Source organism: Micropterus dolomieu, linkage group LG04 (genome assembly GCF_021292245.1).
Source record: "Micropterus dolomieu isolate WLL.071019.BEF.003 ecotype Adirondacks linkage group LG04, ASM2129224v1, whole genome shotgun sequence".
In the NCBI taxonomy this organism is placed as follows: domain Eukaryota; kingdom Metazoa; phylum Chordata; class Actinopteri; order Centrarchiformes; family Centrarchidae; genus Micropterus; species Micropterus dolomieu.
The window spans coordinates 2,635,535-2,653,123 of record NC_060153.1 but is presented as its reverse complement, the minus strand read 5'-3'; the positions used below and the strand labels follow the sequence as shown (position 1 = coordinate 2,653,123).

Below are 17,589 nucleotides of genomic sequence, written 5' to 3'. Positions count from 1 at the left end.
AGGCTTAAGTCTTGTCAATGGGGAAATATCTTTCAAAATAGACCACTAACTGTTCCCAGAAATAAATGTATTTTAATTTGATACAGTTTTATACTACTGATGATTATGTATTCTAATCTGATGGAAAGAACTGTTACCATTTAAAGCACATTTACAGGTAGTCAAGTTAAGTGGAAAAATAGTTGTTCTGAATAATATCAGAACATCCCTCCTGTTGACCCTCCACTGCAGCAGCACACAGATCCACTCACTTTTGCACAGGTAGACTGTTTCATTCACAGGCTTTACAAAACCAAAGCTTCTCCTGAATGCGCCACTATTGCAAGGAAACACTCCGGACCCTTTACAGTTTTGAAAATAGGCCACTTGACCAATCATAAATTAGTAACTTTATACAGGATAACCTTGATGACATAGTATTGTCATTAATAATACCGTAATATATAATAATATTGTTGATTACGTAATAATATATTGTCTGCTTCGTAGCATTAGGGAACTACAAACTGCATTAACCCTGTTGTAAAATAAATTTTACCTTGTACCTTGTATAAACACATAACATGGAATTTGGAGTTCAGCTCACAAATCGAGTATCCGACATTCATATGAGCTTGTTGGGGGCTCCTAAAACGGAAGTAGTCGAAATTCTGAGGTATGTTGAACGTGCCATGAAGATAAACAGACGCACGCCATGTAGACGGTTGACTCTATCAACGTTACGAATTACTTAGCTAATATAACGTTTATTTAAAGGAAAAGTTGCCCTGTGTGCTCTATTTTTAGTGTCTGTAAAATTCAAATGATATACGGGTAAGTTAAGCAATGCTGATGCTAACGCCCTTGTCAGCTAACGTTAGCTAAAGTTACACTACCTTTTAAGTAAGCTAACGCTAAAAAACAAAACAAACGTTGCTACAATAACGTACCGTTCTCGTGCGACTGGTTGTTTTCTCATAACCATAATTACCGGGGTGTAGTGAGCCGGTCCGCAAAACTGTAATTTATTCAGTGGTCAAATTTGTCGTTGGTGAACTTTAACATTAACGTGATTGCACAGCTAGCTAACGTTAGCTACAACATATTGTTTTTAAGGACAAATGTGCAGAAGTTCGTAATGGCTCAACGTTAGACGATAATAACGCGAGATGTCACTAGAGTGTTGTGTTTGAGACATACACTAAGCCATGGTGTTTGATTTAAAAGTATAACTGGTATAAATTATATATGCCGCAGTTAAAGAAGCAGCAGGACCCTAATATCAAGTTGGGATCATTAAACGTACTTGAGTTGATTATTGATGGCGTCATTGCGACGTTACTGTATGGAAACTTTTTTCGGCTAAATGTGTATTTTTATAGTGTTGTAATATATTCCTATTATAGTCCCCATAATTAATATGCACATCGTCTGCTTTCTGTTAACATATTTCCTCTGTTAAAGTGTCAAAATCAAACCATTAAAATCAAATGAAACTGTCATTTTTACTTCACTAGTTTGTATGCACACTATGCCTTCCTGAAATTGTTCTGCTGTCTCAATGTCTCTCATGTGCTCAGCCTCACTTTGACAAATACACGCTATCAGGATGGTGTCATACAAGCGGCTAAACCCAGAAGACGTTCAGTTTTCCAGTGCAGTTTTGTCAGAAGAGCCCCGTCCTGTCCATGAAGAATTTCCAGTGAGTTCATATGTTCACGTATTCTGCCTCAAACTGTCTGCAGTCAGTTTTTAAAAGAGCAAAGGATTTGTGTCTTTCTGTGAATTTCACTCATTGCTGCAGAAACTTTGTGCTCTTTCCTCGGGCTGCCAGTGTTGCAAAATATATTTTAGAATCTAGACACATTAGTCTAATTATTTTATTGTCTGATAGTTTTAGTTTGATCTTCTTAAGAACATATATTGTTAATTGGTCAACCGAGAGAAAAATAATCTGCAACTAATTTGACAATTGATCCAAAAAACAATGTTCATTTGCAGTCCTAGTCTATGTCTTTTATGGTTTAAGACAGGTTTAGACATTTTTACCTGAGATCTTGTTTATCTGTCCTGATTAAATCAAAAAGATCTCTCTTTGTAGCTTTGATAGTTACCCATACTGGAAAGGATCAGCTGTTCCTTTTTACAGGGATTAGTCTGGTTCCTCTTGATTAATTGCTTTTCTGAGTGTGTTGCTTATTTTATTTCTTTGTTGTGTTTTAAGATGCAGGAGCCAGAGGAAGCCTCCTTGCTTCCACAGAGGCCTTCATGCTCTGTCACCACAGGCCTCCTGGTGATTGGCGCCCTGCTGCTGCTCCTTTGTGGAGGCTGGCTATTGGGCATGTTGTGGCTGCACAGACCGTCCAACCTACAGCCACATAGACCTCCGCCACCGGCCTCTGCACAAACACCAGACTCTCAAGTAAAAACAGGAGTAAATGACACTGCAGCTGCATTTCGCCGTGAGGCTTGCAGTTTAATCCCTGAGGCGTGGAGATTTGATTGCTACCCTGAAAGAGGGGTTATTGTGACCCGAGAGTTGTGTGAGGCAAGGAACTGTTGCTTTATCCCTGCATCCTCTCCCTCCTTCTCTGCCATCCGCCCATCAGGGAGAAATGGTATCCCTTGGTGTTTCTATCCTCCGGATTTCCCTTCCTACTTGCTTGTGTCAATAAACGACACAACCCTAGGACAGAAAGGTACACTCGTAAGGGAGGTCAAAACATACTACCAGGCAGACATCCTCAATCTAGAGGTGGAGATACGTCATGAGACAGACACACGGCTACGTGTCAGGGTGAGTCAGTGTGTTACTCACACGGCATGCAGTTAATGTCTTTCCTCTTTATATCTATGCAGAGGACTTGTAGCATCATAAATGATATAACATCTATTTAAGGTTCATGTGATCATACTGATACATATATGAACATAAAACAATTCTGAAATGCATAATAGAGATGAGTCAGAATATTAAATGTATATATTTAATTTGTTAATGGTTTTTATAGTCATTATTTCACACCAAAATGCTCTGACATCATCGTGAACAACAGCTTTCCTCGCAGCTGCTTGTCTTAGCTGATAGTGTCAAAGTCATGAGAAAGTGCTTCCTGTGCAAAATTAGTAGGAAAAGCACAGCTGTTACAAATAACATTAGTGATGGCTCTGTTCTATTAAAGCCATGACAGTGTCACAGTGAGTCAGCATGCACAATAGGGCTGCGACTAATGATTATTTTCATTGTCGATTATTTTCTCAAGTTGTTTGGTCTATAAAATGGCAGAAAATGGTGAAATATGTCGATCAGTGTTTCCATAGCCTAAGGTGATGTCTTCAAATGTCTTGTTTTGTCCACAACCCATAGATATTTTACTGTCACAGCGGTGTGAAGAAACCAGAACATCTTCACATTTAAGAAGCTGGAATCAAATAATTTTTCTTAAAACCTATTAATCAATTATCCAAATAGTTGGCAAATAATTTAATAATCGATTATTCGATAAATTGTTGCTGCTCTAAACCAGAACCCTGAAACTGAAGCAGCTAAATGGAATTCAGCCATTATTAATGTTAACATATGCACATATGCTTTTCCTACTGTCTTTTTATAAAAAAAAAAGGCAGATCAATCGACATCTGTACACGACCACACAGTCCAGAAAGGATTTATAATCAGCCAAAATAAGTGTCAGTGTTTGTCATGGGTGTGTATGGCTTTTACCATATTAAACGCAGCATGATACTTTTCATAGGTATCACGTGCTTTGGAAAGCAACATAAAAATGTTCCTTTCCATAAATAATTTGACTGTCTTATTGACTGAAGACTCGTCATTACCTTTTAATTGTATAAAGAAATAGCAAACAATTACCATACAAACACAGACCGACACTATTGCTCACAGAACCTCACTGGTGTTCATTAATCTCTACATATTAAAACTGTACATGTGAGCAGACCCTGTGTACCAAGGTTTCATAGGCCAACAAGATCTGTGCCAGTGATTTAACCAGGTCATTGTAAAGCTACCGTCATAAACTTTATAGGTCTGTTGATTAAGTTGTTATTACACACCGCCGTTTTTCTCCTGTTTCTCAATCTAGATTACAGACCCTTCTAATTCACGGTTTGAGGTTCCAATCTCTGTTCCCAATCCCACCAAGAAGGCAGAAAGTCCAGAATACATCGTAGAGCTTTCAAAGCAGCCATTTGGTGTCGTCGTTAAGAGGAGCTCTACAGGAGCAGTGCTGTAAGAGGCTACATTAGTGTGGGTAAAGAAAGGCTTATGGGCTTCTAGTGGACATGTATACTGGAAACTCTCCAAAGGCACGTTGTGAAAATAACCCACTCTGTGTTGTAATATCATAATTAACGATTTAACACTGTGTCCCCTTTCAACTGTTTCCTGTTAGTCTGAACACAACAGTGGCTCCTCTCTTCTATGCGGATCAGTTTCTCCAGTTCTCCACCTCCCTGCAGAGTCAGTTCATTTATGGCCTGGGCGAGCACCGCTCCACCTTTCTGCATGATGTCCACTGGAACACACTCACCATGTGGGCCAGAGATGTGCCTCCAATGGTATGAAAATGTCTGTTTTTGTCATTGTTCTGTTTGTAGTTACATCATTTTCACCCACGGACGGATATTTACTAGGGCTGAACGATTTTGGAAAATGTAATTGCAATTTTTTTTTTTACCAATATTGCGATTGCGCTTTAATATGCGGTTAATTTTGAGGCTCTTTACCTTCTGTATTATTCAAAACGGACAAGCAGTAAGTCAGTGTACAGTATGACCAACACAATATTAGATAGATTAAACACACATTGTTCTTTCTTGTGGGTCAGGCCTGTGTTATGATGAAATTATGATGACTAGTGATGCATTAATTGCATGAATTGTTATGAGCAATCGTGGAGAAGTAGTATCAAATTTGAATAATGCCATTAAATAATATGATATAATATCATCAGGTAGGCCCAACTACAGACCACAAGTAAAACTAAGTTCACCACAGTGTGTTATACAGTAAGTGCTCAAAACCCACAGTTCAACCACCAATTAATGAGTCCTTATCTCAGTTCTCATCTCCTAGGAGTCCATCTTTCTATATCTCAGTAAGCAAACAAAAAATACTCAGTTTGAGGTTCAATTCAAAAATTGGCCAATGAAAGTAAAATCAAGTGTTTCTCTCTCGTGTTTAATAGACAGGCTTGGTAATTCTCGGGGCTCCCCACCTCCGCAGCCTCCGATGCTGGTAAGCAGGGCAGCGGCTGTAACCAGGCTGTAACTCGGGTCAGACTGGGCCCTGCATTTGGTCTGAAACGCCGTTTCACAGATATTTCCCAAGCTGACTGATGGCTGTGTGTGTGACACAGATGCCGATCGCCACAATACGCTTACCTTACTACATGTGTCTTTCTGTTGTGCATTTTTTCTGTCCGCCAAAGCAGCGGATGGCCCGGCGATTTCACCCCCACCACCACCACGTTACCTGCAGGTGGCGGGTGCTAATTTCATTCCATGTGTGACATTAAAGTGTCTGTAGTGTCGGCTTCTGTCAAGCTTAGCTTAACGAAAATCTCGTTTTATCACATTGCGATAATATTAATAATATAACTTAATAATATTAACTTTCAACTTGTCATAGGCATTTGAATCTTAGTAGAAAAAGCATAGGTGTTCCTAATAACATAAAGAATAGCTCAGTACTGTGTCCCAGTGCATGCACAGTAGATGGCACAGCATACATGACATCTTAAAACAGGAAAAACACAGGTGTATTTTCATAACATCCACAGTGGTTGCATTCCACTTAGAGGAGGACCTTGCATGGTCCAATATAAATAACATTCAGGACTTAGGCTCTTTAGGATTAAAGAGTTTATTTTTGTACAAATGAGATTAAATTTAATATCCTTATGTTCCTCTCTACAATGCAGGAACAGACAAACCTATATGGAGCCCATCCATTTTACTTGGCAATGGAGGACGGAGGGAATGCACATGGCTTCTTCCTGCTGAACAGCAATGCAATGGGTCAGTCTGCTTGCCGCCCTGATAGTTCCACTTCAGGTTTCACTACGTGCACTAAAATCTGTGGTTTGCAGAGGTGGAAAAGTAGCTGATTCAGTGTCGCAACTGTACAGATGACAAGATTAAGCAATTTTATAAAAACAGAAGTCTGAAATGGCAGTTACCATCATGACTTTAAGCAGTGTCACAAAAGTATGACTGTAGTGTCAGTAAATATCAACTTTCCAGTGTTGTATAAAGAGGTAATTCAGAGGTCATGTTGTATTTGCAAACAAAGATACTGGGCATTTCTAACTGAAAGGTTAAATTAGTTTGCAAACTTAGTCATAGTTTGTCATTGGTTTCCTTGCCATCATCATAAGGAATGTTGAAACTTTATATATATATATATATATATATATAATATATAATTAGGCGTGCATATCTATAGGCGTGCATATCTCAGTGGTCCTAATGCTTACTCAGAAGAATAACAAGTGTTTCATCAGTATTTCTTCTGTTTCATCAGATGTGGTCCTCCAGCCTGCCCCAGCCATCACCTGGCGTACTATTGGTGGAATCCTTGACTTTTATGTTTTCCTCGGTCCTGATCCTGGTTCAGTGATTGAACAATACGTGGAAGTCATTGGTCAGTAGGAGTTTTCTAGGATGTGGGAATGCTGTGTACATTAGCTGCACGACCTGAAACATATTCCTGTCTTAAAGGAATATGTCACTTACTTTTTGCAACTGTTACTCACTTAAAGAGATTCACACTGAGATACTCCTGTTGAACAGTAGCAACTGTTGATCGTAGTACCGATCCAACCAATCGACGTTGTATCAGATTACCTGAAAGAGTAAAATTACCATAAGCAGACATACCCCAGGGTACATAGCTATGAACAGCTTCAGATTGCTGAAGCTTGAAACATCTCTCAGTAAATTAGCTACTTTGCCTTCCTCCTCTGTTTTTAAGCAGAAATTGTTCACCACCATACATAACCACAACACTCTGTAAATAACAAACTAACTATAACATAAAAATACATGTATTAACAGTGTTTGAACAGAAAAGACTGAAGTAAAAAATCTCTGCAACAGCCTGCTTCTGTATCCAGTATGGCAGTTTGATCCACATAAACTGAGGGAAGTAGTAAAGCACACTACAGATCATGGCTGTGTGGGTTGATCTTCATAGTTTTTGCTATACAGCTCTGTCCAGTGTACTCAATTCTGTTAACCCCAGAGTTTGTTTCCCTCAATTCCTGCATTTGTAACTGATGGTATCCTCCTTCCTTATTCACGCTTGTCTCTCTCTCCACCCCTCTATCTTTCTACAGGCTACCCAGCAATGCCCATCTACTGGGCTTTAGGCTACCATCTCTGTCGCTGGGGTTACAACACTAGCAATTCTACCTGGGAGGTTGTCAAGAGCATGAGGAATAATGGGATACCTCAGGTAAATTTTAACCAGCAAACTGTTTGTTTTGTGTGTCTGTCAGTATGTGTTTTACATTTTTTTGTAAATTAATTTTTTGTGTGTTGATTATTTCACAGGACGTCCAGTGGAATGATATTGACTACATGGACCAATTTATGGACTTCACTTTTGACTCAACAAAGTTTGCCACACTGCCTGATCTGGTGAAGGACCTGCACGCTCATGACCAGCGCTACGTCATGATCCTGGTACACAGGAGTTTGTATTTGTATTCATTGGTGTGTTGATTTGATGTGTTTTTATGACAGTTGTGTCTCAACCTGCAGGATCCAGGTATCAGCAGCACACAGCCTGAGGGCTCATACTGGCCGTACGATGAAGGGATGAGGAGAGGTGTTTTTATCAAAGACGCTGAAGGAAAAACACTTATAGGGAAGGTGAGACACTAGATCCTTTAATGATAAAAGGTACAAGGTCCATGGTAGTTTGTTTATCATTATACATGTAGTCCCTTCATGCTACACACACAGAACTTAACAGATAATTAAATGTGTAATTAAAATACGTTAACATATAAAATCCAGCAATGCATGGATCCTGTTTTGTCCAAAGCAAACCTTTTAGTAGCAGCCATAAGTCCAAGCTGGGCCAACATGGCTCCTATCCTTGCTCTCTTTTCTGGTACCTGGTCTGGTTGCTCTGGCTGGTGGATCGTCTAATGTCTGCTGCTCTTCAATCCAAAACCCTGTCTTCCACTTCCAATGGCTGTATTTCTATCATAGGTAGCGTGTTTCTGCAATAAAGCTGGAAAAAAACAGATGAAAAACAAAATTGTAGTGAAGTTTGAAGGCAACTGGCAGCGCACATAGATGTAGATGTGATGTTTCAAAAATGTCCTCTGCCTCCAAGAGTAAATGTTAATGATGAAAGGAAAATACTATTCTCCATCTCTTCCTCTAGGTGTGGCCTGGTCTGACAGCATATCCTGATTTCTCTGATGATGTGACACATGAATGGTGGCACGACAACCTTCAGAGGTTTCATGAGAAGGTGCCATTTGACGGATTATGGATTGTAAGTATAAAAATGAAAGATCCTATTGAAGAACTGACTTTAATGATTATTATCGTGGCTTTCTGCATTTCATGATATCCTCTCCCTGACCTTTGTCTCATTTGATTTTAGGACATGAACGAGCCATCAAATTTCCTGGATGGGTCTACCAATGGCTGTCCGTCAAACAGTCTTGAAAATCCTCCTTACACACCTGGTGGGAGATGCAGATCTAAAGCACAAATCACAAAACAAACATAACATGTTCACAATTATAGAGTGTATATTGTCAAAATTGTGTCCTTTTCTTTTTAGGCATACTAGGAGGTTTGCTAAGAGCCAAAACTCTGTGTGCCACTGCACAGCAAAAGCACTCCATACACTATAACATGCACAGCCTCTATGGACTTATGGAAGCTAAGGCGTCTGCCAGGTCAATATCTGGGACACACGCAACATAGATGAAATGCTAAACACCAAAAGATTTTTACACTACATGAACAAATTACAAAACAATGTGTGTCTTAAATCTTCTGCTTGTCCATTGTATTTTCTTGCTCTGTGTCCTCTTGTCCAGCGCTCTGAAGAAGATCACGGTGAAGAGACCTTTTGTAATCTCACGCTCCACCTTCCCCAGTCAGGGGATGTACTCTGGTCACTGGCTGGGAGACAACAGGAGCCAGTGGAAAGACCTGTACACTTCTATAGCAGGTTAGATCCTTCAGACACATGTATTACTCATTTTCTGCTGAATGAATTATTGCCAGCTACGAATATTTAGACAAAGCTGAAGTTTGGTTTAGAAAAAAAAAAATCTATCTATGCAATGCCAATGCAGTGGACCGGGAAACAGGTTATTATCAAAGTATTAAAAATATATAAACCTGCTCACATACATACTACTGCTTTTCCAACCTTTATCCAGACTTTTAAAATGTGTTTGACCTAAATCAACAAAAGGGGTACTTCAAGTTTATTTTTCCTGAAGCTTCATTTATATTTTTTTATATAAAAATCAACTTTATTTCCAGAAACAGCAGGCAGCTATTTTCAGTAAATGAAAATAATGAAATTGTACATCTGCTGGTTTAATAATGGTACCCTGTCTCAGACTCTTCCCACCTTTGTTTTGTCTCCTTTAGGTATCTTGACCTTTAACCTTCTGGGCATCCCGTTGGTGGGAGCAGATATCTGTGGCTTCAGTGAGGAGCCGCAGGAAGAACTCTGTGTCCGCTGGACGCAGCTGGGAGCTTTCTATCCCTTCACACGCAACCACAACGCCATCGACTTGAAGGTAAGATCTTAACATCACTGCTCCATGTCACCACAAAGTACAATGTTTAAAAATACCCAGGAGCTATTAAAGGTGCAGCATATCACGTATTGGGTCATAACTGCTGTTAGGTAGTTTGCTCAGTTAGCCGTGCAGCTAATTTCTCCTATTGGTTGACTGATTCCGCAATGAGGAGGCCTGAGTTTGCTATATTATCGCACTATTGCCTCTTGAGGTACAAAGTGGTATTAGACAGGATGGGCCGGGGCCTCGGTACATCGATGTCTTTGACATATCTACATCGATGTCTTTGACATAACTACTGAACCGTTACTTTTTTACATTCTGTTGAAAATGTTAGTTGATTTTTTTTCATTTTTATGTTTTAAACTCTTAAATCTATTAAATTCGTACGCATTGCACCTTTAAAACATTGTAGTACCAACTGAAGTATGACAACACCAAAGCAAATTTCTTTGATTCTAATGATACCGTATTTATTTTACTGTAGACTGTCCTTCACTCCTTTTTAGAATTTTTTTTTTTAGGGATGCACTGAATGTTCAGCCACCGAAATTAATCGGCTGGAAATAGTAAAAATAGCACTTTCGGTGTTCGACCTAATAAGTCAAAAAGCCGCTTAAGCCGCTTGCTTAATTTTGCTGAACAATTACGTTGACATGTCAGCAGTGTGTTTACAAGTGCCCGAGAAAGACGCATAAATGGCCGTTTGCAGACTCTGTTCTGCTGAATTGTCTCCTAGCACATCCACTCCATCTGTGGCTGACTTCTTAGAAAAGGCAACAAATGATCTGACCCGCTTTGAGTGTTTCTGTAACTCATTTCTGAGAAGACGATTAAGCTAGCCGCACCTAAATTTGGAGTGCACATGTATTCAAGCCTTTGTGGTAACTGAAGCGGACAAAAGCAAGCTGACAGGCAGGTTAGCGACTTTATCCTGTCAATTTCTCTCTTTACAAAGACAAGTGTGGCAGTATGAGAGTCCTACTGAAGAGAGGCTATGAAGTCTTCATGTTACACGATACGAGAACCACATACAACATTTTTTATCAAATTGGGTCGGACTTGATGAATGTAGCGTGATGATACCATAGACTGTATGATACACGTGTGACAATGTCCGGTTTTCAAAATAAGATATCCATACAGTTTGGAAATAAGATTAATTGGATTATATTCACAGAAAGTATAAAACATATTACATGTGTACATTAAAAGTAAATAGACACATGTCATTTACTTTCCCGGACTTTACTTTACCTCTTGGGCCTCGGACCCACCCAACATAGTCTCTCCAAATCCTGTGGGAAACACTGAATAAAAAACACATTTAATATATGCAGTGCTAAAAAAAATGGCAAAAATGTGAATGTAGGCCTGCTTGCTCAGTGTTCGGCAAATTTTTTCATTATATTCAGTTTCGGCTTCGGCCAAGAATTTTCATTTCGGTGCATCCCTACTTTTTCTCTGTTTGATTTATTTTAAATTTACAGCCTCAAGACCCAACAGCTTTCAGCCCTCTGGCTCGTTCAGCCATGAAGCAGGCTCTGCTGCTGCGTTATTCCCTCTACCCTGTGCTCTACACTCTCTTCCATCACGCACATGTACACGGACACACTGTTGCACGGCCAATTATGTTTGAGTAAGTAATGCTATTTTATTTAGCTTGAATTTGATTTGCTAATTTGGCTGATGATCGTCGCCTTACTGCGTGTATCCTCATACTCAAAAGGTTCCCAAAAGATGTAAGAACCTATGGGATTGACAAACAGTTCCTATGGGGGAAGAGTTTATTAGTGACACCAGTATTGGATCCTGGAGTCGATTATGTGGATGGTTACTTCCCAGAGGGTCTGTGGTATGACTACTACACGGTAAGACCCAAACTTCTACTCTTAACATTTAGCCTAATATGAGTATACGGGGAACAAAAGGGTGTAAACCAGAAACTAACAATATTTGTCCACGTGGTCTCTACTTCCTAGGGTGACTCTTTGCACAGTAAGGGTGAAGAACTTCGACTCCATGCACCTCTAGATAAGATCAACTTGCATTTGCGTGAGGGCTCTGTTATACCAACACAGGTAGATAGGATTCATGGTTCAATTTACATTGTTGTTGTTTCTGAATGATTATACATTTTCTCACTTATACGTAGGTCCCTTTACACTGTTCAACTTTGGCCTTCTACAGTCAAAAGTTGCAGTGAAATCTTTGGTTGTCAATCCAAAACGGTGGTCCTAGATGTCCACCAACGGACAATTTACAGCTTCAGGGATCAAAGACAGTCTGTGTGAAAAATTTAGAACCAGAATCTCACCATCTGACTGTTGTTACGACCCATATTTACAAACCAACCCATCCGTGTATGACATAAAATGAAGCAGAACAATGCTACTCTAAAACATATTTACCTCAACTCATTCTTCAGAGTTGGCATTTAATGCTGCCCTCTTCTCCCTGGTTGCCGCCGGGTCCACAATCTTCTCCTCTTTTGAGGTTTTCAATGCATATAAGTGCCAGCCCAGTTACTGCTTGCATCTGTTTTTCTTGTAAATTGGGGTGTAACTATTCAGCAATACATACACTGTAGATTCGGTTTCTTGGGCTGAAGTTTTGAGATGTTTGCAGCTTCTGTTGCCTCCTTAAAATAGTGGGAATTAATTGCAATTTGTCTTCAGTTTCACAAACATTGAAAATGAGTTTATAAAACGGGATTTTTATGTCTACTTTAAGTCCGCACCACAAAAAAAGGTCTTTTGTGATTTGGGTGAACTGGCCCTTTTAACCTAAGTCTGAAAAACAAATCTTGACCATTTGTGATGTTCTTGGGATAATTAATGTGTCACACCTGACATTTTTGTGGATCTGACATATACACACCCTACAGTCAGTACATTATTTTCTAATGCCACTTTTTTTCTCCACGTATGTGTGTACAGGCGCCTAACCTGACCTTGTGGGTAAGCAGCGGTCAGCCTCTCCATCTGGTTTCAGCTCTCTCTGACGATGGTTCAGCCAGTGGAGATCTTTTCTGGGACGACGGAGAAAGCATCGACACCTATGAGAACAAGAAATACTCCTACATCGTCTTCAGTGTTGCTCAGGTGCTCAGACTTAAAAGAAAAAAAAGTATCTGCCACTGGCTGATTCCAGCTTGCTTTGTCTACTTCAGTTTGTGATTACCCACATTTCTCAGAATGCCTCCACTGCTCCATTATTTTCTCGAGCTAGTTACCAACTTTGTCTGTATAAAGTTTGGTGCTGGGCAGGAAGCATACAGTGGGTTTATCAGTGGTGACTGTGAACCAGGAAAGTTACAGAATGTAAAACCAAAACAATGAGCTGAGAGATGCCAAATAACTCCATAGAGCTGAGGTGACCTACAGAGTCGGGTGATAATTCTCTGTGGGTTTATCATGAGCAACCCCTTTCACATTATACATAGTAAATAAATAAATCTACCTTGTGACTTTGAATCATTTTTATAAAAAAATATTGATTAGTGCATCTTGAATGTCCAGTTTATAAGCAATATTCATCTAAATATTTGTCGCGATGTAACCCGTCCATTTGCTTATTTTGTAGAACGTGATGACATCACATGTTCTTCATAGCAACGTGGAAGCTACATACATTACTGTGGAGACCGTCTCCATCTACGGTGTGAAGCAGACGCCTGACACAGTGCTGGTGAACTCCCAAGTTGCAACGTTCACATACAGAGCCAACCAGGTAAGCTTAGGGGTCAGGGGTGAACACACAGACTGAGAAAACTGGATACTGTTTTTGTACTTGATGTTCACGTTGAGTCACTTAGGCTTAATTGACTTAGATGGATTTAGCCACTAACATAAAGTGGTAAACGGTCCTGGTGACAAATCACACGCACCACAACGACCAGGGACATGCAGAGAATCTTTCATCTAATTACACGCAAGATATAGCCAATATTGTTTATTTATTTAGCTGTCATTGTTTAAATGTACCACTGTTTGTTTCACATTTATGTGGCAGCAGTGGTTAAAAACATATTAATATCTTAAAGTAAAATTAGCAAAACCAGATGTAAACTTACAGAAAGACAGAAATTGGTAACAAGGTGTAATTAAAGGTTCAGTGTGTAAGTTTTAGTGGCATCTAGTGGTGAGGGTTGCGAATTGCAACTCAGGTTGCATTCATGTGGTCCTCGGATGGTCCCATTTTCCGAGTTGTGAAGTCGTTCACTGGATGTGACCATATTTGGACAAGACGGTGGAGCTAATGGCTCTGTGTGGGGCTAGCTATCTTGCTTAGATAGGCGCATCTGTAATTCACGTCACTTCTAATAAACCAATCAACTACTACTAGTAGTACTACAACTACTGCTAACGTTACATTACATTGTTGTTCTTCTTCGCACATATTCAACGTAGTGACGAAAGCACTGTGTAGATTTGTCCATTTGGGCTACTGTAGAAACATGGCGACGGTGTATGTAGATAGAAGTGGCTCATTCTAAGGTAATGAAAACATAACGGTTCATTATATAAGGTCTTTATACACCACTAGTTATGGATATTACATTGCATTTCTGTCAAATGATCCTCAATATTACACACTGAACCTTTAAAGTATGAAAACCTGATCATATGTTTTTCTGTAAAATCTAAATCTGAGAAGTAACAATAGCTGTGAAATAAATGTAGTGGTGTAAAGTGTACAATATTTCTCTCTGAAGTGTAGTGAAGTAGAATTATAAAATGGAAATAAAAAGTAAAGTTCCTCAAAATTGTACTGAAGTCCCGTACTTAGTCACTTTACATAACTGTGTTTTAATACAGTGTGCTGTATCCACCTAGCTAGGTGACTTTCAGCAAATGTATACTTTTTTAAATTTAAAGTGGATCCAGGTATTGAAGGTATTAAAGAGTGTCATGATACTTTGTCTGCAGTACATGAGTTGTGTAGTTGTAAGGTTAGCACCTTTTATGGAGGAGGCTTTTGGTTTTTATCAGAATAAAATTGTTTATGCTAAAATGATGTGTTTGCTTGCCTCTGCAGGTGTTAACAGTTGTAGATCTTGGTCTCAACCTCAGTCAGAACTTCACCATCAGCTGGATGTAATGAATCAATTTTTTGTAATTGTTGGTTTAACTTTCTCTTGGCTATTTAAGTTCCAAACTGGCACACAGTGAAGTCTATAAATCTAATGACTCATGTTGCTTTTTAGTGTTTTGCCTTTGTGCTCCAGAACACTGGAGGTTAAAGGGAAAAATAACTGAGGTTAAAGTGAACAGTGTGGGACTTGTAGACCTTTTTACCTCTTTAGGAAACTCTGCATAAAAACACGTTGCTTCCAAAACTGTTCAATCAACCCCTCAAATTAGTCAGCACCTTAACCTCATAGTCATTATTTCAGATCTAATGTGCAGGAGTACAGAGACACAACAAAGTGTCTGTTGAGAAACGATTTACAGGTGAAAGTGTGGGTACACCGGAGAGAGTCAAGTTGGTGTTAATCATATTTATAGTGCGACATTTAAGAAATGGACAAAAGCATTTCTGTATACATGAAGGCTTCTGAAACAAAGGTATGCAATCACTGACCTACAGTAGTCTGGACACTTAATATCTGTGTGGGTAAATGTATTGTTTGATAAGTTATTGCTGAACTGTCACCTAATTTACACGTAAAGCTTCCTTGGTAAGGTATTTTAGTTCAATTTTAGGTTTTTAGTTCAGTTCACAGATCAAATCTTTATTTTTTTGGGCAAAGTGATTATGTGCAATAAGTGAAAGGATGATCAATCTTCCTTAAAATATGACAAGTCTTGAATATATGTTCATGATGTAAAATATTGTATGTGCTTGAATGGTGTTTACAGCCTATTTCTGCACTAATTGGTACTGCTGTATTGTAAAGGTGGATGCAGGTGCCTTATGATTCTGTTTTGTGTGTTTTTGAGCATCTCTGGGTTCCAGATGATCCTTTTGTTCAGCCTGTTTTTAACGCTAATGATCATAGGACTGCTGTGCATGAGGATTACTTTAACTGCTACTTTAACTACAGTATACTAGACCAGCCATAAGTGTTCTGCAGTCATTATACCATGAATTTCCTTAGCACTGGTTTTCCAACCTCTGATGGCAGAATATAACTAACACCTAAGACTGGATTCATTTCATAAGCTGATCGAGTGAATTTTTCTAAACAGCAAAGATCATTCTGGTTAAATTTGACCTTGATGCTGTGAAAATCTGATTTGAATGTGTAGTCTTTCTCACACAACAGCTGTGAAAAGCGTCTCTGCATCTTTAGAATACCAGATTAAATTGTTCTAGAAATGCAGTCAATGCATGTGTGCTATAAAGCAAACTACGCAAAATCCGTTTTTAAGCATGTAAAGACAAATATACAGAGTATATTTTACCATCATTTATGTTTAGCTAACTCAAGTTATGACCACAAAATTGTCTGTATTTTATGATAAATTCTTGTGTTTTAATTTTTGTGTTTAGTTGCTCAAATTTTATTATATGAACAATATGAAAACTACTGCCATTTTATTTTATAATATGTCTTGAGGCCTCAAAAGTTAAAGAAAAAGGAAATTAGGTGATTCCCACACTCTTGTCTTGACCCCAATGTACTGTCACCTTAAACATTTTTTTTTCCATTTATCTTTTCATTAATAAAGAAAAATTTTGAGCCCTGTTGTGGTCAGCAGATTTCTTTGAACTTGTTTTCTTTGACCCTGAGGTGCTGGAACACATGGGTGCCACTAGAGGACACAATATTTCAGTGCTGTGGTGATTGTTGGGATCATTCTTCACATCAGATACAGTTGCTTCCCCAGAGGCTGAAAAAATGTCACATCAGATTTTATATATTTGCCAGTTTTAATTGCAGATATTTTTTTCATGTTTGAAATCCAAAGTAGAAATTGAAAGAAATGTGAATAACAAATTATCTTTCTCGTCTCTGCAGCTCTGCTCAAAGCTGCCTTGAGTAAGGCATTTAAACCACATCAGGTGTAAATACTCCAAGTAAGGGGTTAAACTACAGACAGTTTCAATGTAATATCGAAATATGGGTGTCTTTTAATAAAAGTGTTATAGAGTGAACTACAACCTTTAAACTAAGAAATGGCAAGATATGTGATTATGGTTTACTTGATCTACTTTACTGCAGTTACTGTTGGAGCCATTATGAAGGTTGAAATCCTTTTGTGCATTGGCTGAAATTATCAAATTCATATTCAGTATTTTATATATTCTTTATATTTTAAAAATGTATCCCATCTTCCTCCTGTTGTCTTTGCAGCAGAAGTGTTTCAGGCTGTTGTTTTTCAACACCTCTTATTGTTTCTCTACCTTCTTCATCAGTGTTCTTCTTTAATCAGCTCTCCATCCTACTGCAGCCTCTCTGTGTGTGTTTTTAGCTTCCACCATTATAAACCCAGTGTTTATGTAGATAGCGAATTCATTAAGATACATGGGATCGACTGAGGACTGAGTTAAATTAGCTTGTCCCTTAAAAATTAAATAAATAATTTCTAGTGTTTGAGGCTCTCCATAGAAACTAACCAGAAAACAAGCTGTAAAGTGAAAGAAGACCTGAAGAAAAGCCAAAGAAAAAGACTGGATCTCATGAGTCATGACAACAAACAAGTATTTGATTGTCCCCAACACATGCACGCGCACGCACACACCAGCTCCAGAAAGTGAAAGCAAACAATGTGTCCCATATTCCCCTCTGATAGCGAGGTTGAATTATCCTCCACCACTGATAGACTCACAATAGACATGCTTTTATTGG

At 38.8% G+C, this 17,589-nt stretch overlaps 1 protein-coding gene across 1 annotated transcript; it reads left to right on the top strand.

Moving 5' to 3' along the window:
* Window positions 1–667: 667 nt before the first annotated feature.
* Window positions 668–16,479, top strand: gaa2 (alpha glucosidase 2). Its single transcript, XM_046047630.1, has 21 exons — window positions 668–813; window positions 1,560–1,681; window positions 2,204–2,776; window positions 4,086–4,231; window positions 4,395–4,560; window positions 5,925–6,021; window positions 6,527–6,646; window positions 7,341–7,459; window positions 7,558–7,689; window positions 7,768–7,878; window positions 8,402–8,515; window positions 8,627–8,711; window positions 8,810–8,927; window positions 9,072–9,205; window positions 9,637–9,788; window positions 11,282–11,430; window positions 11,521–11,662; window positions 11,774–11,872; window positions 12,731–12,895; window positions 13,377–13,523; window positions 14,832–16,479. The coding sequence occupies exons 2-21, from the start codon at window positions 1,589–1,591 to the stop codon at window positions 14,892–14,894; spliced, it is 2,925 nt and encodes a 974-aa protein (XP_045903586.1). The 5' UTR covers window positions 668–813; window positions 1,560–1,588; the 3' UTR covers window positions 14,895–16,479.
* The last annotated feature ends 1,110 nt before the right edge of the window (window positions 16,480–17,589 follow it).

Bases quoted from the DNA above. Each gene is read 5' to 3' on its own strand.
- gaa2 (XM_046047630.1), top strand. From the start codon at position 1,589: ATGGTGTCATACAAGCGGCTAAACCCAGAAGACGTTCAGTTTTCCAGT. The intron at 8,712-8,809 runs GTGGGAGATGCA...TTTTCTTTTTAG, and splicing joins AAATCCTCCTTACACACCTG to GCATACTAGGAGGTTTGCTA. The intron at 8,928-9,071 runs GTCAATATCTGG...CCTCTTGTCCAG, and splicing joins GAAGCTAAGGCGTCTGCCAG to CGCTCTGAAGAAGATCACGG.